We start from the raw sequence: 18,728 nt of genomic DNA on the forward strand, positions 1-18,728 counted from the left end.
AGTCCAGGACTAGAAAGCACCGGGCATCATCTAGGAGATTGTTTGAAATGTAGAGTCTCAGACCCTACCCCAGACGTTCTGAACTCATTCATATGTGGAATTTAAGAAACAAAAAAGATGAAGATAGGGGAAGGGGGGGAGAAAAGAGAGGTGGGGGGAGGCAAACCATAAGAGACATTAACTGTAGAGAACAAACTGAGAGTGGATGGGTGATGGTAGGGCACTTACGGGGCGCCTGGGTGGCGCAGTAGGTTGAGCCATCCGACTTGAGGTCAGGTCATGATCTGGCGGTTTATGAGTTCGAGCCCCACATCGAGCTCTGTGCCGACAGCTCAGAACCTGCAGTCTGCTTCAGATTTTGTGTCTCCCTCTCTCTCTCTGCTCCTCCCCAACTTGTGCTCTATCTCTCTAAAGTAAATAATAAAACATTAAAAAAAAGGGGGGGGGCACTTGTGTTAAGCACCAGGTATTATATGTAAGTGATGAATCACTGAATTCTCCTCCTGAAACCAATATTACCCTATATGTTAACTAATGAGAATTGAAATAAAAACTTGAAACAAAAGAAAAAAATTCATCATTTTTAACAAGATCCCTGGGTTATTTCTATTCACATAATAGTTGGAGAAGCAATGTTCTGGGGCTTGTTTTTATTCTCAGCTGATGTTAATTTCTTGACTGTTACATGCTTGTGTTCACCTTCCATAAATTGGCTTAAAGTGTGACTTTTTATTTTTTAAGAGCTAAATAAGTCTTGGGAAATGCTGACATGGTGTCTTCCAAATTTACTCAATCATAAAACTTATCTTTGAGGGAAGAGCAGGGGTTCTCCTTTGAAGATTCAGATTTAATTTTTCCTATTGAGTATCTCCATCCATTGCCCATGCTGCTACTCAGTGTTAAATGGCAAAGTTACTACATTCTTGACTGGGCTGACTTTTCAAAATCTAAACCAGTATAAAACTTTCAACAGATCAATGCCTTTATTTGAAAATTCTGGAATATTAAATCATTCATAAAATGAATGCTGGTTCATTGACCCATATCTGTAAGAAGTCAGGCCACATCAAACTCAATAGTAAGATTCTATACATCAAAGATACTGAGCTTCTTTTGTTTCTGCTTTCTGTTCCCTTTTTGTTTTTCTTGAGGACCTCTTATGGAATCCAGTATTTTTATTGGAGAAAATTGTTATTTTATTTTGTGTTAAAGTGAGTGATGGGAATAAAATCAGATTAATAGGCTAAGTATAATTTTTGTGAACCTAAATAATTATTTTGTAATTATTCGGATGGTTGTACATGAACTTAGCCTAATTTTGGTCAGAAGTCTCCCTGAGAGGCTTTCTCTACTCTCTAATGTTAACTTCATGTAAAAGGTTTCTTTTTCTTTATTGTAGGGATTTTATGGAGAAAGATTTGGAGAGGATGTGGTTGAAGTAATCAAGGACTCTAATCCTGTAGACAAGTGTAAATTAGATCCTAACAAGGTATGGTTAATTAGACCAGAATGTACATACGTATATCTCTGAGACTGTGGTTTTGAGGGAGAAGGACTAAATGATGACTTAACAGTGAGAAAATGAAGGGCTTTTTTTCTTTCCTAGGCATACATTCAGATTACCTATGTGGAGCCATACTTTGACACATATGAGATGAAGGACAGAATCACCTATTTTGACAAAAATTATAATCTTCGCCGTTTCATGTACTGTACGCCCTTCACTTTAGATGGCCGTGCCCATGGGGAACTTCATGAACAATTCAAACGGAAGACCATTCTGACTACTTCTCATGCCTTTCCTTATATTAAAACAAGGGTCAATGTCACTCACAAGGAGGAGGTAAGTCCCCAAACAGGGAACTAGGATTAATGAAACCAATACATTGCAGCCATGTGAGAACAGTGTGGATGTAGCATTATGTACTGCCCCTCATGTGTAAACGTACTAGAAGTTTACCCATTTTTGAGTCATTAATTTCAGCTTCTTTTCTTGGTCCCTAGTTTACCCTTAGTTTATGCTTTAAAAGGTTGGTTTTTTTTTTTTAAGGCATCCAAAGTTTGGAATTATGTTACTGGACAATAATTTATACTTAGTCTCCACTTTTTAAAAAATTGATTATATATAAAGCTCATTAAATAGTTTTCAGTCAGGACACTGACCTAATGTTATTTCATCCAGATCATCTTAACCCCAATTGAAGTTGCTATTGAAGATATGCAGAAAAAGACTCAGGAGTTGGCATTTGCAACACATCAGGATCCAGCAGACCCCAAAATGCTTCAGATGGTGCTCCAGGGGTCTGTAGGCACAACAGTGAATCAGGTTAGTGCTTTTTACTAGTACTCTGTAAATTCCGTCATAAGTGGAATTGGGAATGATGTCATGATTACATTTCACAGAGATCACAGGTAAGTGTCAGATCAGGGAGAAAAAGATTTGTGTTAGAAGTGGTTTGCAGAAGTCACAAAGGATAAATGAAGATAGACTGAAAAACAAAAATCTTTTTAGTATGATCTGTCACTAAGGTTTTCATGCCTCCTCCTGTACTGCCTGTATTTGTCTACCCATCTGTTCTCAAACATTCTATTAAGAAGGAACTGATTCACTTAAAATGGCCTTTCCTTTAAAATCTTGTCCTAAATGAACGTGATCTAAAAAGGCCTCATTTTCAGAGCTACGTACAAACATGCGAATGCCTGCCCCTTTAGTACTCCCTGGTGTTTCTTCTCCACATCTCCTTCACAGTGAGTCATGAGCAGGAAATAAATAATGTGGATTCGCTTTGAAAGTTTTAATAACATACGTACGTATTATTGTTGTTTTGTCATATGCAGATTAGAAGCCATCCCCATTATCTCCTTGTGATGGGTTCATTCAGCTTCTCTTGCTGATGATTAGGGAATATTCCAGGGTAAGGTAAAATCCAGAAAGGCTTCAAGTAAGATTTCATATTATGTATCTTATATTTTAACCAAAAAGTGCCCTATCAATACTGATACTGCCCTATCGATACTGATTTACTTCAATACTGAAGTAAATATTTTAACACCTTTACCCCTAAAAACATACATGATTTGGGGGTTTTACTTCCAAAAGGTATAACAGTCACAAAAGGTCATCTCCAACAGCTGACTGCATCCAGGGTAAATTATGGAATATAAAAAGTACAAAGCACAATGCTTCTATGAATACGATAGTCCTTGAACTCCTCTTTTCTTTGAAAAATGCACTAATTTAATTGCAGTACTTAAAAATATAAGATTTGGCATTAAGAGAAGCTGCAAATCAATTGCCAGAATCTGTCTGTGAGAAGTTTTAATATAGGCATAGACGTACATGCATTAAGCTTAAGTGGAACCATCTCATTGCTAAGAAAAAATCATTTGGGTAAATTCTACCTCTGATTTTAGAGAAGACCAAAACACACTTGTTTTATGTTCTTATTTTACAGGGGCCTTTGGAAGTTGCCCAGGTTTTTCTATCTGAAATACCCAGTGATCCAAAACTCTTCAGACATCATAATAAACTACGACTGTGCTTCAAAGATTTTACTAAAAGGTACTCAAGACTTCCTACATAAAGATCCTCACATTTGAGAATGTCCAAACCACAGAATGGTATAAAGTCCTTAAGGGACTATTCAAAAGAGAGAATCTAGGAAAGCATCTCACAGTGAGAAACAGTTTGTGCGTTACTTCCTGTTCCTTCCGGGCCTCTATGTATCCCCCCCTACATATCCAATACTCTGTAATGCCATATTTTTTATTTTAAAGATTAGAAGAGCCCAGACTCAAAATTTTTTTTTAACTTGAAACTATTATTAGACCATTTAACTATTTAACCTGAGAATCATTATTTATGGTGAACCTTCAATGGGAAAGTTTTGGTTTCCCTTCCCTCAGGAAACACAGAAGCAACAAACGTGGAAGCAAAAAATTTATGTTCAGATCTTGTCTTTGTAATCGTGTGTCCTATTCCAGGTCACTTAATCTCTATGATCCTTTATTTTCTAATATGTAAAGTAAGGATAATAATATCTGCTTGTGCAAGTTAAGTGAAATAATATATGGGTGTGTCGGGGTCCCCAAGACCACCCCCAGTTTTAACGATTTGCTAGGAGGACTGACAGGACTCAGCATATAGATGTAGTCATGGCTATGATTTGTTGCTGTGAGAAGGGACAAAGTAAAACCTTCAAAGGAAAAAGGCACAGTGAAGTCTTGGGGAATCCAGCTGTAGGCTCCACAATGCTCTCTTAGGGGATTTGCACAGGAGCTCCTGACGCCTCCAGCACTGAGCTGGGATAGCATGTGTGAAATGTTGTCTACCCAGGAAGCTCAGTAGAGACTCAGTGCCAAGATTGTTGCTGGGGGCTGGTCACATAGACACCTTCTCCCTGGTATCTACCAGAATTCCAGACTCACAGAATGAAAGCAGGTATTCAGCATAAGCCATAATGTTTGTGTAAATAGTTTAGGCACATTGAGCCGCTCTTATCTTCTGGGAATGATTACCTCCCAAAGTCCAAATTCCAAGACACTAACCAAGTGCCATCCTTGCAAACAGGCCTTCGAAGGATAGCAGTCTCCGGCCTACAGTTAACTCTTTTCTGCACAAATAATATTTGGCACATAATAAATAGGTGTTTAGTAAATATTAAATTTTGAAACAGTAGGAAAAACAGTCATTTATCAACTTGATACTGGTTCCTGCTTTACTAACACTGAAAGCAAAATAGAGAGAATGATTAATTTTACATGGTCATGCCAGGGAAGATTGCACACAGGAGTCGACATTTGATATGGACCTTGGAAGGAAGAATATTAGTTTTCAGACAGATACAGGGAGAAAGCATATACTAAATAGAAGAGAAAAAAAGAAAAACCAGCATGAGCAAAGTTCAGAGTCTCTTCGGAGAAAGGTGAATAGTTTAATGAAGCTGGAACCATAAAATCTGTGAAGAGAGACAGTCGAATACTGGGTAAGTGGACTGGGATTAGATTGTAAGAGCCTTGTGTACCATTAAGTAAATGACTATCACCTAATAAAGTAGCATCAGAACCCAGTCTTTGACTCCCTGTTGTGCTTTCTCTTATCAAATCATTCATTGAACAGCTTTATCAGGGGTAGAGATAATTTTATATCAGTTTTGTCATCAGAAAATTATGAGGAATGCTAACATAATCAAGTATTTTAAGACGGAATTTCCCATGTTCTCATTGCAATAGCTATCATGAATTCCTATCAGTCTCTCCTGCCTGAACATGGTGAATATCTTTTAAAAGACTTCAAAAAGCTTCACTGGAAGTCTGAGATTCCATAATCTGATTAGTGGCCTAGACCCCTTCTAGGTTTGATTTTAGGAAGCAGCAGGAAACAGCTCCAAGTATATGAAGTAAATGAACTGTGGTAGTGAAAGAAGGAAATCTGCTTTATACCTGTAAAATTGACTAATAGCTGGCATTAGTTTTATTATTAGGAAAGTTTCAAATAACAACCAAAAACACCCTGCTATCTGTCAGCCAGATGGTCTTGGAACAATACATACTTCTTTAGGTCATACACATTTAATTAGAGACAGATACGGCTTTTCTTGCCATTATTTGGAATTTTTACATTATTACATTCATATATATCCTCCTCTGTGCATATTGATGATAAGGTAATGAACTTTTGTAGTGCGCAGGTCTCCTTAAGTGTTACCAACTGTAGAGAAGGTTTTCTTCATTTTAAATGACAAAAAGGCAGAAACACCAAACAAACTATAAAATATAAATCTTATCAAGAAAATTATAGCCTTTTTTATTATTAATTATTTTATTAAAGTCATGCTACCTTTTGTGTTACCTTTAATTTTTTATATCAGTATGCATATATATTTATAAAAATTCACTTACAATATACATAGAATTTTTTGTTTTTCAGTTAAAGTTAAAACTTTCTAATGGTTACTTTATTTCATCAAATGTTTGAATTTAAGTTGAATTTAAGCGTGATGTAGTTATCCAGTGTGTTGGATTTTTTAAAATATTTTTTATTATAGTCGACACAATGTTTCATTAGTTTCAGGTATACAACATGGTGATTTCCTATACCTTATGCTGTGTTCTCTACAAGTGTAGCTACTGTCCGTCACCATACAATGCTGTTACAGTATCATTGACTATGTTCTCTATGCCATTCTCTGTGCCTTTTGTGCCTGTGACATATTCATTCCGTATCTGGAAGCCTGTACCTCATACTCTCCTTCACCCATTTTGCCCATCTTCCTACTGCACTTAGATCTGATTCTGCTCTTTTGTTGTTGTTGTTCATTTGTTTTTTAGATTCGACATATAAGTGAAGTCATATCATTGTCTTTCTTAGTCTGACTTATTTCACCTAGCATAATATCTCTGAGTCCATCCATGTTGTCACAGATGGCAAGATCACATGCTTTTCATGGCTGTGTAATGTTCAATTGTTTGTATATACCATATCTTACTTATCCATTCATCTATCAGTGGACACTTAGGTTGCTTCCATATCTTGGCTAATGTAAATAATGCTGCAATAAACATAGGGGTGTATATATCTTTTTTATTAAATGTTTTCATTTACTTGGGGTAAATACCCAGTAGTGGGATTATTGGATCAAATGGTATTTCTGTTTTTAATTTTCTGAGGAGCCTCCATACTATTTTAAGCATGAAATGACTAAGCCAAAGTACACGAACATTTTTACGAGCCCTTAATACATCATGCGTTGCAAAAAGTTTCTAAGTATCAAACAGTGCCAAGTATGCAAGTGTACTAATCTCAGCACACCTTGCTTTAAGTAATGCCATTTAGGTAGGGTATCTCTTGTTAATCAGTTTAAATGGTACTTTCGTTTGCATTCTTTTATTCCTAAAACCAGTGAACACTTTTGCATGTGTTTACTTCTTATATTTTGGGATTTATATTTTAAAACTAATTTTCATTAAATCTTAAATGGATTTAATATTTATAACACTTGTTATTAAAGAACAGGGAGAAAAAAAAATCATGTTCCTACCCACCCTGCTTAATAACATTATCATTGCTTTGAGATCACCTCCTCATATGTTCTTTTCTGATAGCATCTCTACTTTCCTTTAGAGGTAACCACTATCATGAATTTCATATTTATTATTTCCTTTATTGTCTTTATGGTTTCTCATAAATTAATGTATCCTTTAATAATACACTTTCATTTTGCATATTTTTATATAAATGGACAGTGAATATAATTTTTCTGTGACTTGCTGTTTTCAAAGTTTGTGAGATACACCTAAATTTACTTTATTTTTATATATTACATTGTGTGAATATACCACAATTTATTCATTTTTCTGTTGGTGTATATTTGGTAGTTACCTGTGTTTTTGTTTTGTTTTTGTTACAAAGAGTAATATTCAAATATCCTTCTTTTTCTGAATTGACAACAGATTTTCTAGGAGTTACATACCTAAGAGTAGTGTTGTTGGTTCATAGGTTCAACCTCAACCAGATAATGCCACTTTTTTCCAAAGTGTGTAAGCCATTACACATAAAGGAGCCAGAAAAAGAACAAAGCCCCAAACCAGCAGAAGGAAGGAAATAATAAAGATTAGAGCAGAGATAAATGATATAGAAACTAAAAAAAAAAAACAAAAAAACAACAACAAAAAAACAATAGAATAGTCAGGGAAAGCAGGAGCTAGTTCTTTGAAAAGATCAACAGAATTGATAAACTTCTAACCAGACTCGTAGAGAGAGAGAGAGCGCACGTGCAGGAACTTGAATAAGCAAAATCACAAATGAAAGAGGATAAATAACAACCAACACCACAGAAGTATAAACAATACTTCTCTGCTCATGTGCTTTCTCTCTCTCTCAAAACAAAACAACAACAAAATTGCAGGAGAATACTACAAAAAATTATATGCCAACAAATTGGACAACATAGAAGAAATAAATTCCTAGAAACCTATAAACTACCAAAACTGAAGCAAGAAGAAATAGAAAATTTGAATAGACTGATTACCAGCAACGAAATTGAATCCATAATCAAAAAACTTCCAACAAACAAAAGCCTAGGATGGGACAGCTTCACAGGCGAATTCTACCAAACATTTAATACCTATTCTTCTCAAACAATTCCAAAAACTAGAAGAGGAAGGAAAACTTCCAAATTCATTCTATGAGGCCAATATTACCCTGATACCAAATCCAGATAAAGACACCACAAAAAAAGAGAACTACAAGCCAGTATCTCTGATGAACATAGATGCAAAAATCCTCAACAAAATACTAGCAAAATGAATCCAACAATATGTTTTAAAAAATCATTCACTGCAATCAAGTGGGACTTATTCCTGGGGTGCAAAGTTGGTTCACTATTCACAAGTCAATCAACATGATACATCACATCAATAAGGAAAAGGATAAAAACCATATCATCATTTCATAGATGGCAAAGAGGGGTGCCTGGGCGGCTCAGCCGGTTAAGTATCCAACTTCGGCTCAGGTCATGAACTCGCATTTTGTGAGTTCGAGCCCCACATCAGGCTCTGTGCTGACAGCTCAGAGCCTGGAGCCTGTTTCAGATTCTGTATCTCCTTCTCACTCTGCCCCTCCCCTGCTCTCTCTCTCTCTCTCTCAAAAATAAATAAAAATAAACATTAACAAAATAAAAAAAATAGATAGCAGAGAAAGTATTTAACAAAGTACAACATCCGTTCATGATAAAAACTTTCTACAAGGTAGGTCTAGAGGGAATGAACATAACTCAACATAATAAAGGCTGTATATGAAAAACCCACAGCATACATCATACTCAATGGGGATAAACTGGAGAGCTTTTCATCTAAGATCAGGAACAAGACAAGGATGTCCACTCTCTATTCAACATAGTACTGGAAGTCCTAGCCATAGCATTCTGACAACAAAAAGAAATAAAAGGCATCCAAATTGGCAAGGGAGAAGTAAATCTTTTACTATTTGCAGATGACATAATACTATATATAGAAAACCCTAAAGACTCCACCAAAAAACTACTAGAACTGATAATTCAGTAAAGTTGTAGGGTAAGAAATCAATGGACAGAAATCTCTTGCATTTTTATACATTAATAATGAAGCAGCGGAAAGAGAAATTGAGAAAGCAATCCCATTCACAGTTGCAACCAAAATAATAAAATATTTAGGAATAAACCAAAGAGTTGAAAGACCTGTCCTCTGAAAACTATAAAATACTGGGGCAACTGGGTGTCTCTGTCCATTAAGTGTCCAACTCTTGATTTCAGCTCTGGTCTCACAGTTCATGGGATCAAGCCCCTCATCAGGCTCTCCACCGGCAGCACGGGGCCTGCTTGGGATTCTCTCTCTCTTCCTTTCTGTCTGCCCCTCCCCTGCTTGTGTGTGCTCTCAAAATAAGCATTTTTTAAAAATCTGTAAAACAGTGATGAAAGAAATTGAAGATGACATAAAGAAATGGAAAGATGGAATGCTCATGGATTGGAAGAACAAAATTGCTACCCAAAGCATTCTACAGATTTAATGCAATCTCTGTCAAAATACCAACGTTTTTCTTTCTTTTTTATGGTGTTTTTATTTAAGTAATCTCTATACCCAGCATAGGGCGTGAACTCACAATCTCAAGATCAAGAGTTGCTCACTTTTCCAACTGAGCCAGCCAGGCGCCTTGCCAACAGCATTTTCTTTTATAAATTTTTTTTTTAACGTTTATTTATTTTTGAGACAGGGAGAGACAGAACATGAACAGGGGAGGGTCAGAGAGAGGGAGACACAGAATCTGAAGCAGGCTCCAGGCTCTGAGCTGTCAGCACAGAGCCCGACGCGGAGCTAGAACTCACGGACCGCAAGATCATGACCTGAGCCGAAGTCGGCCGCCTAACCGACTGAGCCACCTAGGCGCCCCAACCAACAGCATTTTCCTCAGAACTTTAGAACAAATAATTCTAAAATCTGTATGGAACCATGAAAGACCTGAAATAGTCAAAGCAGTCTTGAAAAAGAAAAACAAAACTGGAGGTATCACAATTCCAGACTTAAGTTATATTACAAAGCTCTAGTAATCAGAACAGAATGCGACTGGCACAAAAGTAAACACATAGATCAATGGAACAGAATAGAAAACCCAGAATAAATTCACAATTATATGGTCAATTAATCTTTGACAAAGGAGGAAAGGATATGCAGTGGGAAAGTCTCTTTAACAAATGGTGTTGGGATAATTGGACAGCTACATGTGAAAGAATGATACTAGGCCACTTTTTTCACCATACACAAAAATAAACTCAAAATGGACTAAAGGCCTAAATGTGAGACCTGAAACCATATAAATCCTAGAAGAGAGTACAGGCAGTGATTTCTTTGACATCGGTCATAGCAGCATTTTTCTACATATGTCTCCTGAAGCAAGGGGAATAAAAGCAAAAGTAAGCTGCTGGGACTACATTAAAATTAAAAGCTTCTGCACAGTGAAGGAGACAATCAACAAAAACTAATAGGCAACCTACGAATGGGAGAAGATATTTGCAAGTGACATATCTGATAAAGGGTTAGTATCTAAAATGTATAAAGAGCTAATAAAACTCAGTGCCCCCCAAAACAAATCCAATTTAAAAATGGACAGAACACATAAACAGACATTTCACCAAAGAAGACATCCAGATGGCCAACTGACACATGAAAAGATGTTCACCATCACTTACCATCAGGGAAATGCAAATCAAAACTACAGTGAGGTATCACTTTGCACCTTTCAGAATGGAAAAAAAAAAAAAAGGCGTTGGCCATGATGTGGAAAAAAAGGAACTCTCGCACAATCTGGGACTTGCACAAACTGGTGCAACCATTGTGGAAAACAGTACGGAGATTCCTCAAAAAGTTAAAAGTAGAACTACCTTAAGGTCTAATAATTGCACTACTGGGTATTTACCCCAAAGATACAAAAACACTGATTCAAAGAGATACATTTTTATTGCAGCATTATTCACAATATTTTTTTATTGTGAATAAAAAATTTTTTTATTGCAGCATTATTCACAATAGCCAAATTATGGAAGCGGCCCAAGTGTCCATCGATATAAGTGGGTAAACAAGACATGGTGTATATATACAATGGAGTATTTTACAATGGAGTAAAAAAGAAAGCTTGCCACTTACAACACAAATGGAGCTAGAGATATAATGCCGAGTGAAATAAGTCAGAAAGACAAATACATGTGATTTCACTCATGTGGGATTTAAGGAACAAAACAAATGAGCAAAAGAGAAAAAAAAGATAGGCAGACCAAAAATCAGACTCTTAATTATAAAGAACCAACTGATGGCTACCAGAGGGGAGGAGGATTAAACAGTACATTTACCATGATCAGCCCTGAGTAATGTTTAGACTATGTCCAATCACTATGTTGTACACTTGAGACTAATAGAACACTGTATGTTAACTACACTGGAATTAAAATCAAAAACTTTTAACAACTTAAAAAATAAAAACAAAGTAAGCCAAAATTAAATCTCACCAGTAGCGTTTGAGCCTTACTGTTGCTATATAACTTCACCGCTACTTACTGTCTGGCAGTTTGACTTTTAACCAATTTAGTGTGAAATAATATGTGATTATGGATTAAATTTGCACTTCTCTTTTTCAAAGAGGTTGAATATCTTGTCATGTGTTTGTTAGCCATTTCCCTTTCCTGTCTGTAAAGTTACATGTTCCATTTTCCTATTGGATTCTTTTCCTTACCGATTTCTGAGTATTTATATAATCTGGATATATAATATTTTATCATTTGTTAAGTATCACAAATATCTTCTCTGAATTTAGGGTTTAGCACCCCCTTTTTAAAAAAATAAACATTAGTTCTTAAATTTAATGTAGCTAAAGGATTCAGTCTTTTTCTTATGACTGTTGCTTGTTGTGTCTTAAGAAATTACGTTTCCACTGAGTCCATAGTATTCTGTATTAACTTCTAAAACCCAACTTAATGGGATCTCTAAAACTCAGTATAGGTTAAACAAAGGGGAAGAAAGCAAAAAAGGCTTTGCTTTTTAAAAAAAAATCCACTTGCGGTTGAGTTTTGAGTATGGTTCAAGGTGGGATTAGTTTGATTTTTGTCCATAATAATTGATAATTCTCAATACCACTTATTAAATATGGCATGAATTGGGGTCGGATTTCTTTTCCATATGGATACCCAGTTGACACAGCACCACTTATTTCAAAGATCGCCCTTTCTCTCCTGCTTTGCGGTATTATCATAAATTAGGTGCTCATTTTGGTGTGCACTTTATTATCTTCCACAGTTTTGTTTCTCTCTCCTTGAGCCAGTATCATGCTGTCTTAATTACTGCAGCTTTGATATCTGGCAGAGCAGTTTCTCTCATTTTTTGTTCAAGGACTATTTTTGGCTCTTTTCCTTTTGATGTAGATTAGAGAATCAAATTATCATTCCCACTACCACCCTCCCCCCCCCCCCCAAACTAATAATCTGAGTCTGTAGATAAGTTGACAGAGTTGAACTTCTTTATTATAACCGGACTCTTTCCAGTCCATAGATATGATATAGTTCTCTTTTGTTTTCTTAATATTTTAATTTTCTATAGAGGCCTTCTGTATCTTGTTTTATTTCTTGGTATTTCACACTTTTATGCTTTTGTGAATGGTATCGTTAGAATTATATTATGTTTGCTGGTATACAGAGTGCAGTTGAATTTTATAGTTTTACATGAGGATGTTGCCAAACTCACTTGTTAATTCTAAAAAGAATCTTTTTTTCCCTTTTCACAGTAATGTTTAGGACCTCCAGTACTATGTTGAATAGTATCACTTTCTTGTTCCTGATCTAAAAGGAAAGAATGTTCACCTTTGAGTATAGTGTTTTCTTCAGGTTTTTTTTTTTTTTTTAGATACTTAGGTTAAAGAAGTTCCCACCTATTTGTTATGCTGCATTTTCATCATGACAAACTTAAAATTTTTATCAAAGGAGTGTAGGGAGCTTGGATGTGTGACATATTAGAAGAATAGTTCCCTGTTGTCTTGTTCAGGAGTTTTGCAGCTGTGTTTATGGGTGAGATTACACTTTTTCCTTTAGAGTCCCAATTAGGTTTTGATATCCCAGCCTTGAAACGGGAGTTGGAAACTCGTCTCAGAAATACGTCTTTTCCCCCTCTCTACTGTAGAATAATTGTTACAGTGGAATTATCTATCCTTAGGATGTGTAGTAGAATTTGCAGGTTGTTTTCTGTGTGGGCGGATTGTGAGTTGACTTCGAGTTTGTTCCGGGTTTGTTTTTTTTGTTGTTTTGTTTTGTTTTTTTGAGTTTCTTAACTCTTCCCTTTTAGCCTTTTTAAAAAAAATATATAAGCATTTGAAGCTACACATTCTCCTCTGAAACATCACTTAGCTACAATTCTGCCAGTAATGATATGTGTACATTGTTTAACATCCTACTATATTGATATGTTAGGGTCCAGATACGTTTTCTTAAATATCTAAAATAAACTGGACAAAGGATTATTATCAAGAACTATTCATTTAAGAAAGTTATTTGAATACTGTCAAACCACGGTGCCAGAAGCCATTGTTGCTACATAAATGAGGGGGGTTGAATCCCTTAAAGAGCTTTTAGTCTAGCGGTGATGTGGAGAAAAATGACTTAAGATTTAACATTAAGAAATATATAATTTTCAATTAAATGAAAACTGAATGGTAGAGTTTAAAAGAACTCACGTTGATACTCCTAAAATCATTGTTGCACTGTATGCTAACTAACTTGGATGTAAATTAAAAAAATAAAATGGTAAGAAAAAAAAAAAAGAACTCTAGTTGATCATCTGTTCCCTGCCTTAAACCCAAAGAGAGGATATTTAATATTCAACTGAAGAACTGACCTTATCATGGCGAGTATGTATAATAGCATCAAGCCCTCAAACTATGCCAGAAGAAATCTTTTGATAACACACTGTTTTTCCTAGGTGTGAGGATGCATTAAGAAAAAATAAGAGCTTAATTGGGCCAGATCAAAAGGAGTATCAAAGGGAACTGGAGAGAAACTATCATCGCCTTAAAGAGGCCTTACAGCCTCTGATAAACCGAAAGATCCCTCAGTTATACAAGGCAGTATTACCTGTCACCTGCCACAGGTATGCTTATTTATTTTCTATTATTTTGGACATCTTCAGGAAAATGAAATCTGCTTGAATTGTTTTAATAATGAATTAGTGTAACTTTATTACATGGTTTCAGATATTGTCTCTTGAGACCTAACAAGTTAAAGTAGCCTATTGTGAATAACCCTCTTAATAGAAGTCAGTTCTGTAATTTGAGAATAATAAAGTTGTGTTAGGCACACATACTAACCAAGATACAACATCTAAGTCTGACCTCCTAAGACTATTTCTTTTAAAGTCCTGTTACACTTTGTTATTTTCATGGGAGAATTAAGTAGAATGTACCAGGAACTGGGTAATTAATTTTCCTCAGCCCTAACAGTAAATAGTATACAGTATGTTCTTCTAGGTTATATTAGAATTGGTGACCTGGGGCACCTGGGTGGCTCAGCTGGTTAAGCATCTGACTTCAGCTCAGGTCATGATCTCATGGTTCATGAGTTCGAGCCCCGTGTCAGGCTCTGTGCTGACAGTTCAGAGCCTGGAGCCTACTTCAGATTCTGTCTCTCTGTCTCTGCCCTCACCCGCTCATGCTCTCTCTCTCTCTCTCTCTCTCTCTCAAAAATAAATTTAAAAAATTATCTTTAAGACAGGTGACCCCATGGAATATTGAGAGGGTTTCAGTATTTTTCTCCACAAATTGTGACAAATAAAATAATACCTACCTTTAAGAGGTTGTTAATGGAAATTAAATTTTAGGCATGTAGTGCTTTAACATTTTACTTTTTTAGCACCTGAATTCTGGACATGGCATGTTAACTGCCCTTGTTTTGCCTTTTGAAATCCAAATATACATACAACTATTGAATTATTGTGGCATCAATACTTGACCACCCTTTTCTTTGAACTGATAACAGTAAAGCTCTTAAACTGTACTTAGTTAATATCTGGAAGGCCTCTGAAGTTGCTTATGTGAAAACAATGTTTTGGTATAAATACATACAGCTAAGTCAAACTAGCTATTTGATCATCTGGGAATTTGTCCCTGTTCTTCAGTGATCCAATATATTTTTACATCTAGACCTCTGGAAAAAAAAAAAAAAAAATCAAAGAATGTCTACTAAGTGCCTGCATGTCATGTCCCCGACATGGAGCATTGTTGTAGCTCTACAATAACAGAGGAAGACGGGGTTGGGGGGGGGGGGGGTCTTTTTAAAGAGAAAGAAAGCATGGGAGGGTCGGGGAGGGGATGGGGGACAGAGGATCCAAAGCCGGCCTTCTTAAAATCCTATCTCTGGCAAAATATATTTTGCATCCACCATCTTATACTGATCTGTTTCCTCTTGAAATTCTTAGTGGGAAGCAGCACCAGTCCCCTTTACTTTGTACTCCCCCCATCTTTTTGGAATTGTTGCTTTCTTGTTGCCTCGACCCACGTCAACTATTATTAAACTCCTCGGTCTAAGGTCCTGGGAAGAGAGTGCTGGGTCCCTCACATAGTCATGCCGTTTGCTAAGGCTAGTCTTGCTTTCTTCAAATCTGTAGCCCATTTCAGTGGAAACATTGTGTCCTTTCTATCTGAAGGAGCTTTCCCCTTCACACCATAATCCTGAGTTTTGCCTTCCTCTGCCATCTATTATGGTCAGTCCCCCAAGCTTTTTTAAATGTTTGCAGGCAGTTTTGCCGGGGGGGGGGGGGGGGGGGGACGCTTTTTGGGGATGCTGGTGTGGTGAGCAGTGTCTAGCTTTCAAGACTGCTATTTTCCACAGAACCAAACAACCAAGCTTTGAGATTCAAAGCTGAACATGATCTTTTTGTACCTGCCCTCTTCTTTCATGGAGATCATAAGCCTCAGGGTAAACCCTGATGGCAGGAAGGATAAACAAAAGAAACCAGTTTCAGATAAAATACATTAAGAGGTATTGAAGAATATTCTCTTCACTCTTAATTTCTTCAGAACTTAGAAAATAGCATTTCCATAGAACTTGAATTTATTTTGCTGATTAACAGAATCTGGAACATTATTGTGCAGTAGGCTTAAAAGATATTAAGATAGTGGTTCCCAAAGTGTGATCTAGAACACAAAGAAGGGGGTGGGTTCCTGAGATGCTTTGAGGTTCCTAAATCAAAACTAATTTCATATTAGTAACAAATACTTTTTTCACTCTCATTCTTTCATGAGTATAGTGGAGTTTTCCAGAGACTACATGCAATGTGATATTGTAAAAGATTGAATGCAGAAGCAGATATGAAAATCTAGCCTTTTAATAAGCCAGACATTAGAAGAATGCCATTCTTCTAACATTCTTACGTTATTTTTAATAAACAATGCTATTTATAGTAACATGTAATGGGTTATCTTGTAAAGTAATAATTTAAAATTTTCTTAATTTTAATTTCTAATACGGTAAATATCAATTTAGAACCCACATAAACAACCCTCGATTTTTAAGTGTAAAGACCTAAAACCCAGAAGTTTAAGAACCACTGAATTCTTGGAATTTAACATTTTAAATAAGAAACACCTGCCCTTTTTCCCTTTTAATAATCCCAAATCTTTTTCTGAAATCTCTCCCATTAGTTCCCGTCTTATCACAATATCTAATACACTTATTGGAAAAACGAATAAAGATCAGTGGATTTGGCAAAGTGGTTACTATAATATACTTTGTAGCGGTGTTTATAAATTAGAATATATAAGGCAGAATGTATAGGATGAACACATAACTTGAACGTTAACTTTGATGACAAGGGCACCTGGATGGCTCAGTCAGTTAAGTGTCTGACTTCGGCTCAGGTCTTAGGGTTGGTGGGCTAGAACCCCAGACAGCTCGAAGCCTGGAGACGGCTTCGGATTCTGTGTCTCTCTCTCTCTCCCTCCCTCACTTGTGCTGTCTCTCTCAAAAATAAACATTAAAAAAAAAAAAAAAAAAAAAAGACCTTGGCCAAAAAAAACATTTTTAAGTTTTGGATGATAAAACTTTGAGGTAACTCTGGCAGAAAGAAGTACCGTAAAGCATATTTTAAAGGAATATACGAAAATCGTTTACTTGTATCCCTTCATTTTCTCTCCAGAGATTCCTTCAGTCGGATGAGCCTGCGCAAAATGGATCTTTGAAATAAATGCACTTGTCTTACTCATTTGAAAAGAGCCATGTATTCAACATTGAGTGTGGAAAGAAGTTAAGATCTATTGAAAGACAAGACTTGGGACTTGGAAATTCTAGCATTAATTTACTACTCATTGAAGAATGCAGTGGCCAAAACATTATCAAATGTAGATCACTGAAGTTTGAGAATCATGGCCATGGTTTCTCATGTTCTGGTAATATGCTGTTATCTTTTTTTAAAGACTCAAAAGTAATGACTCACTATACATTTACTATTATTTATACCATAGCTAATGTTAAATTTATTTACTTTAAGTTTGTATTTTTTAATTTATATTACCATTTATAGATTCATTTTGGAACCATTTTAAATGTAGTAATGCTTATTTTAAAGGTACTATTAAATATGTGAACGTTTACACTAATTTTACTGAGACTTCAAAAATTTTTGTTGACAAAAGCAGAGAATCTTGAGTTGATACAAGAACTTGTTCCAAAACTAGCAAAGTAAAAATGAAATGAAATTGACCTTTTATAGGCCAAAGAGCCCCAAGTTAAATAAATGGATGGGTAGAGACAGATATTGATAAGTGGTTTGTGAAATTTTAAAACTGGTTTCTAAGTTATTTTCCATTTAGATACTCAAAAAAGGGATTTAGAACAAATTGCAGAAATAAGTTTCTCTGATGAAACTTTTGTCTATAAATAATGATTAAAAACTGGGATAGCTGCTACCAGTGACAGTAAATCTTTAATCCTCAAATCTGATAGAAGTATGCACTTCATGACTCTCAGCAATTAACATGGAAGATTCCTGTGTTTCAGATAAACAAGCTGGTCTTTTCATAAGTCTAGTGAGCTATACTGGTAAGTCAGAAATCTGCTTTAAAGCTGTCTTAGATCACCATAAAAATGACAGAGAGCTAGTGTTTGATTTTAATCTACCAGAGGAATGAGAAGTTATATTTTTTAACACTTGTATAGATTTTACGAAGTATATGTAAAAAGTAAAATTAGTTTTAGTTAAATTAAGAACTAATTTAAAATATAGGACATGAAAAACTAGGCAAAAATTTTTTTGGAGAATATTTATTTTCAATTACTTGCCAGGTTTATCCAAGAAACTACCGATTAACGATTTTCTGAGGAGTGTTTTGAACGATGTGTTTTTCTTTGTGTCGTTATATATCTTACAGAAAGACATTTTAAATCTATCCCTTTGATCCATAGACCATTGACATGAATCACTTAAAAACTGATCAAATACAGTGCCTTTATTCTTTAGTTGATGTTGAAACAAGATCTCAAAAAATGTCTACTTCTCCTGAGAGCATAGGAGATGGTTGACATCCTTCCTCCAGTTTACCTTTATAACTGGCAATATTATGTCACATTCATCTTGTCTACACCAATTCAAAGCCTGAATCACAAAAAGATTTTTCAGGTGAGTCAACAGTGTTGGACCAAAAGGGTTGTGAACTAAAGGAGTCAGAA

At 35.7% G+C, this 18,728-nt stretch overlaps 1 protein-coding gene across 12 annotated transcripts in view; it reads left to right on the top strand.

Annotated features, from left to right (window-relative positions):
* DOCK7 (dedicator of cytokinesis 7) overlaps nt 1–17,659 on the top strand; it is a 224,801-nt gene extending 207,142 nt beyond the window's left edge. For all 12 annotated transcript variants that reach the window (XM_019449048.2, XM_019449049.2, XM_019449050.2 and 9 more), the window contains 6 exons: nt 1,400–1,489; nt 1,607–1,843; nt 2,183–2,326; nt 3,456–3,562; nt 13,990–14,157; nt 17,200–17,659. In XM_019449048.2, the coding sequence (XP_019304593.1) occupies nt 1,400–1,489; nt 1,607–1,843; nt 2,183–2,326; nt 3,456–3,562; nt 13,990–14,157; nt 17,200–17,242 (789 nt within the window). In that variant the 3' untranslated portion in view covers nt 17,243–17,659. The remainder of the gene's footprint in view (nt 1–1,399; nt 1,490–1,606; nt 1,844–2,182; nt 2,327–3,455; nt 3,563–13,989; nt 14,158–17,199) is intronic.
* The last annotated feature ends 1,069 nt before the right edge of the window (nt 17,660–18,728 follow it).

The sequence above is a fragment of the Panthera pardus genome, unplaced genomic scaffold (genome assembly GCF_024362965.1).
Source record: "Panthera pardus isolate Hobbes unplaced genomic scaffold, ASM2436296v1 HiC_scaffold_11, whole genome shotgun sequence".
Lineage (NCBI taxonomy): Eukaryota > Metazoa > Chordata > Mammalia > Carnivora > Felidae > Panthera > Panthera pardus.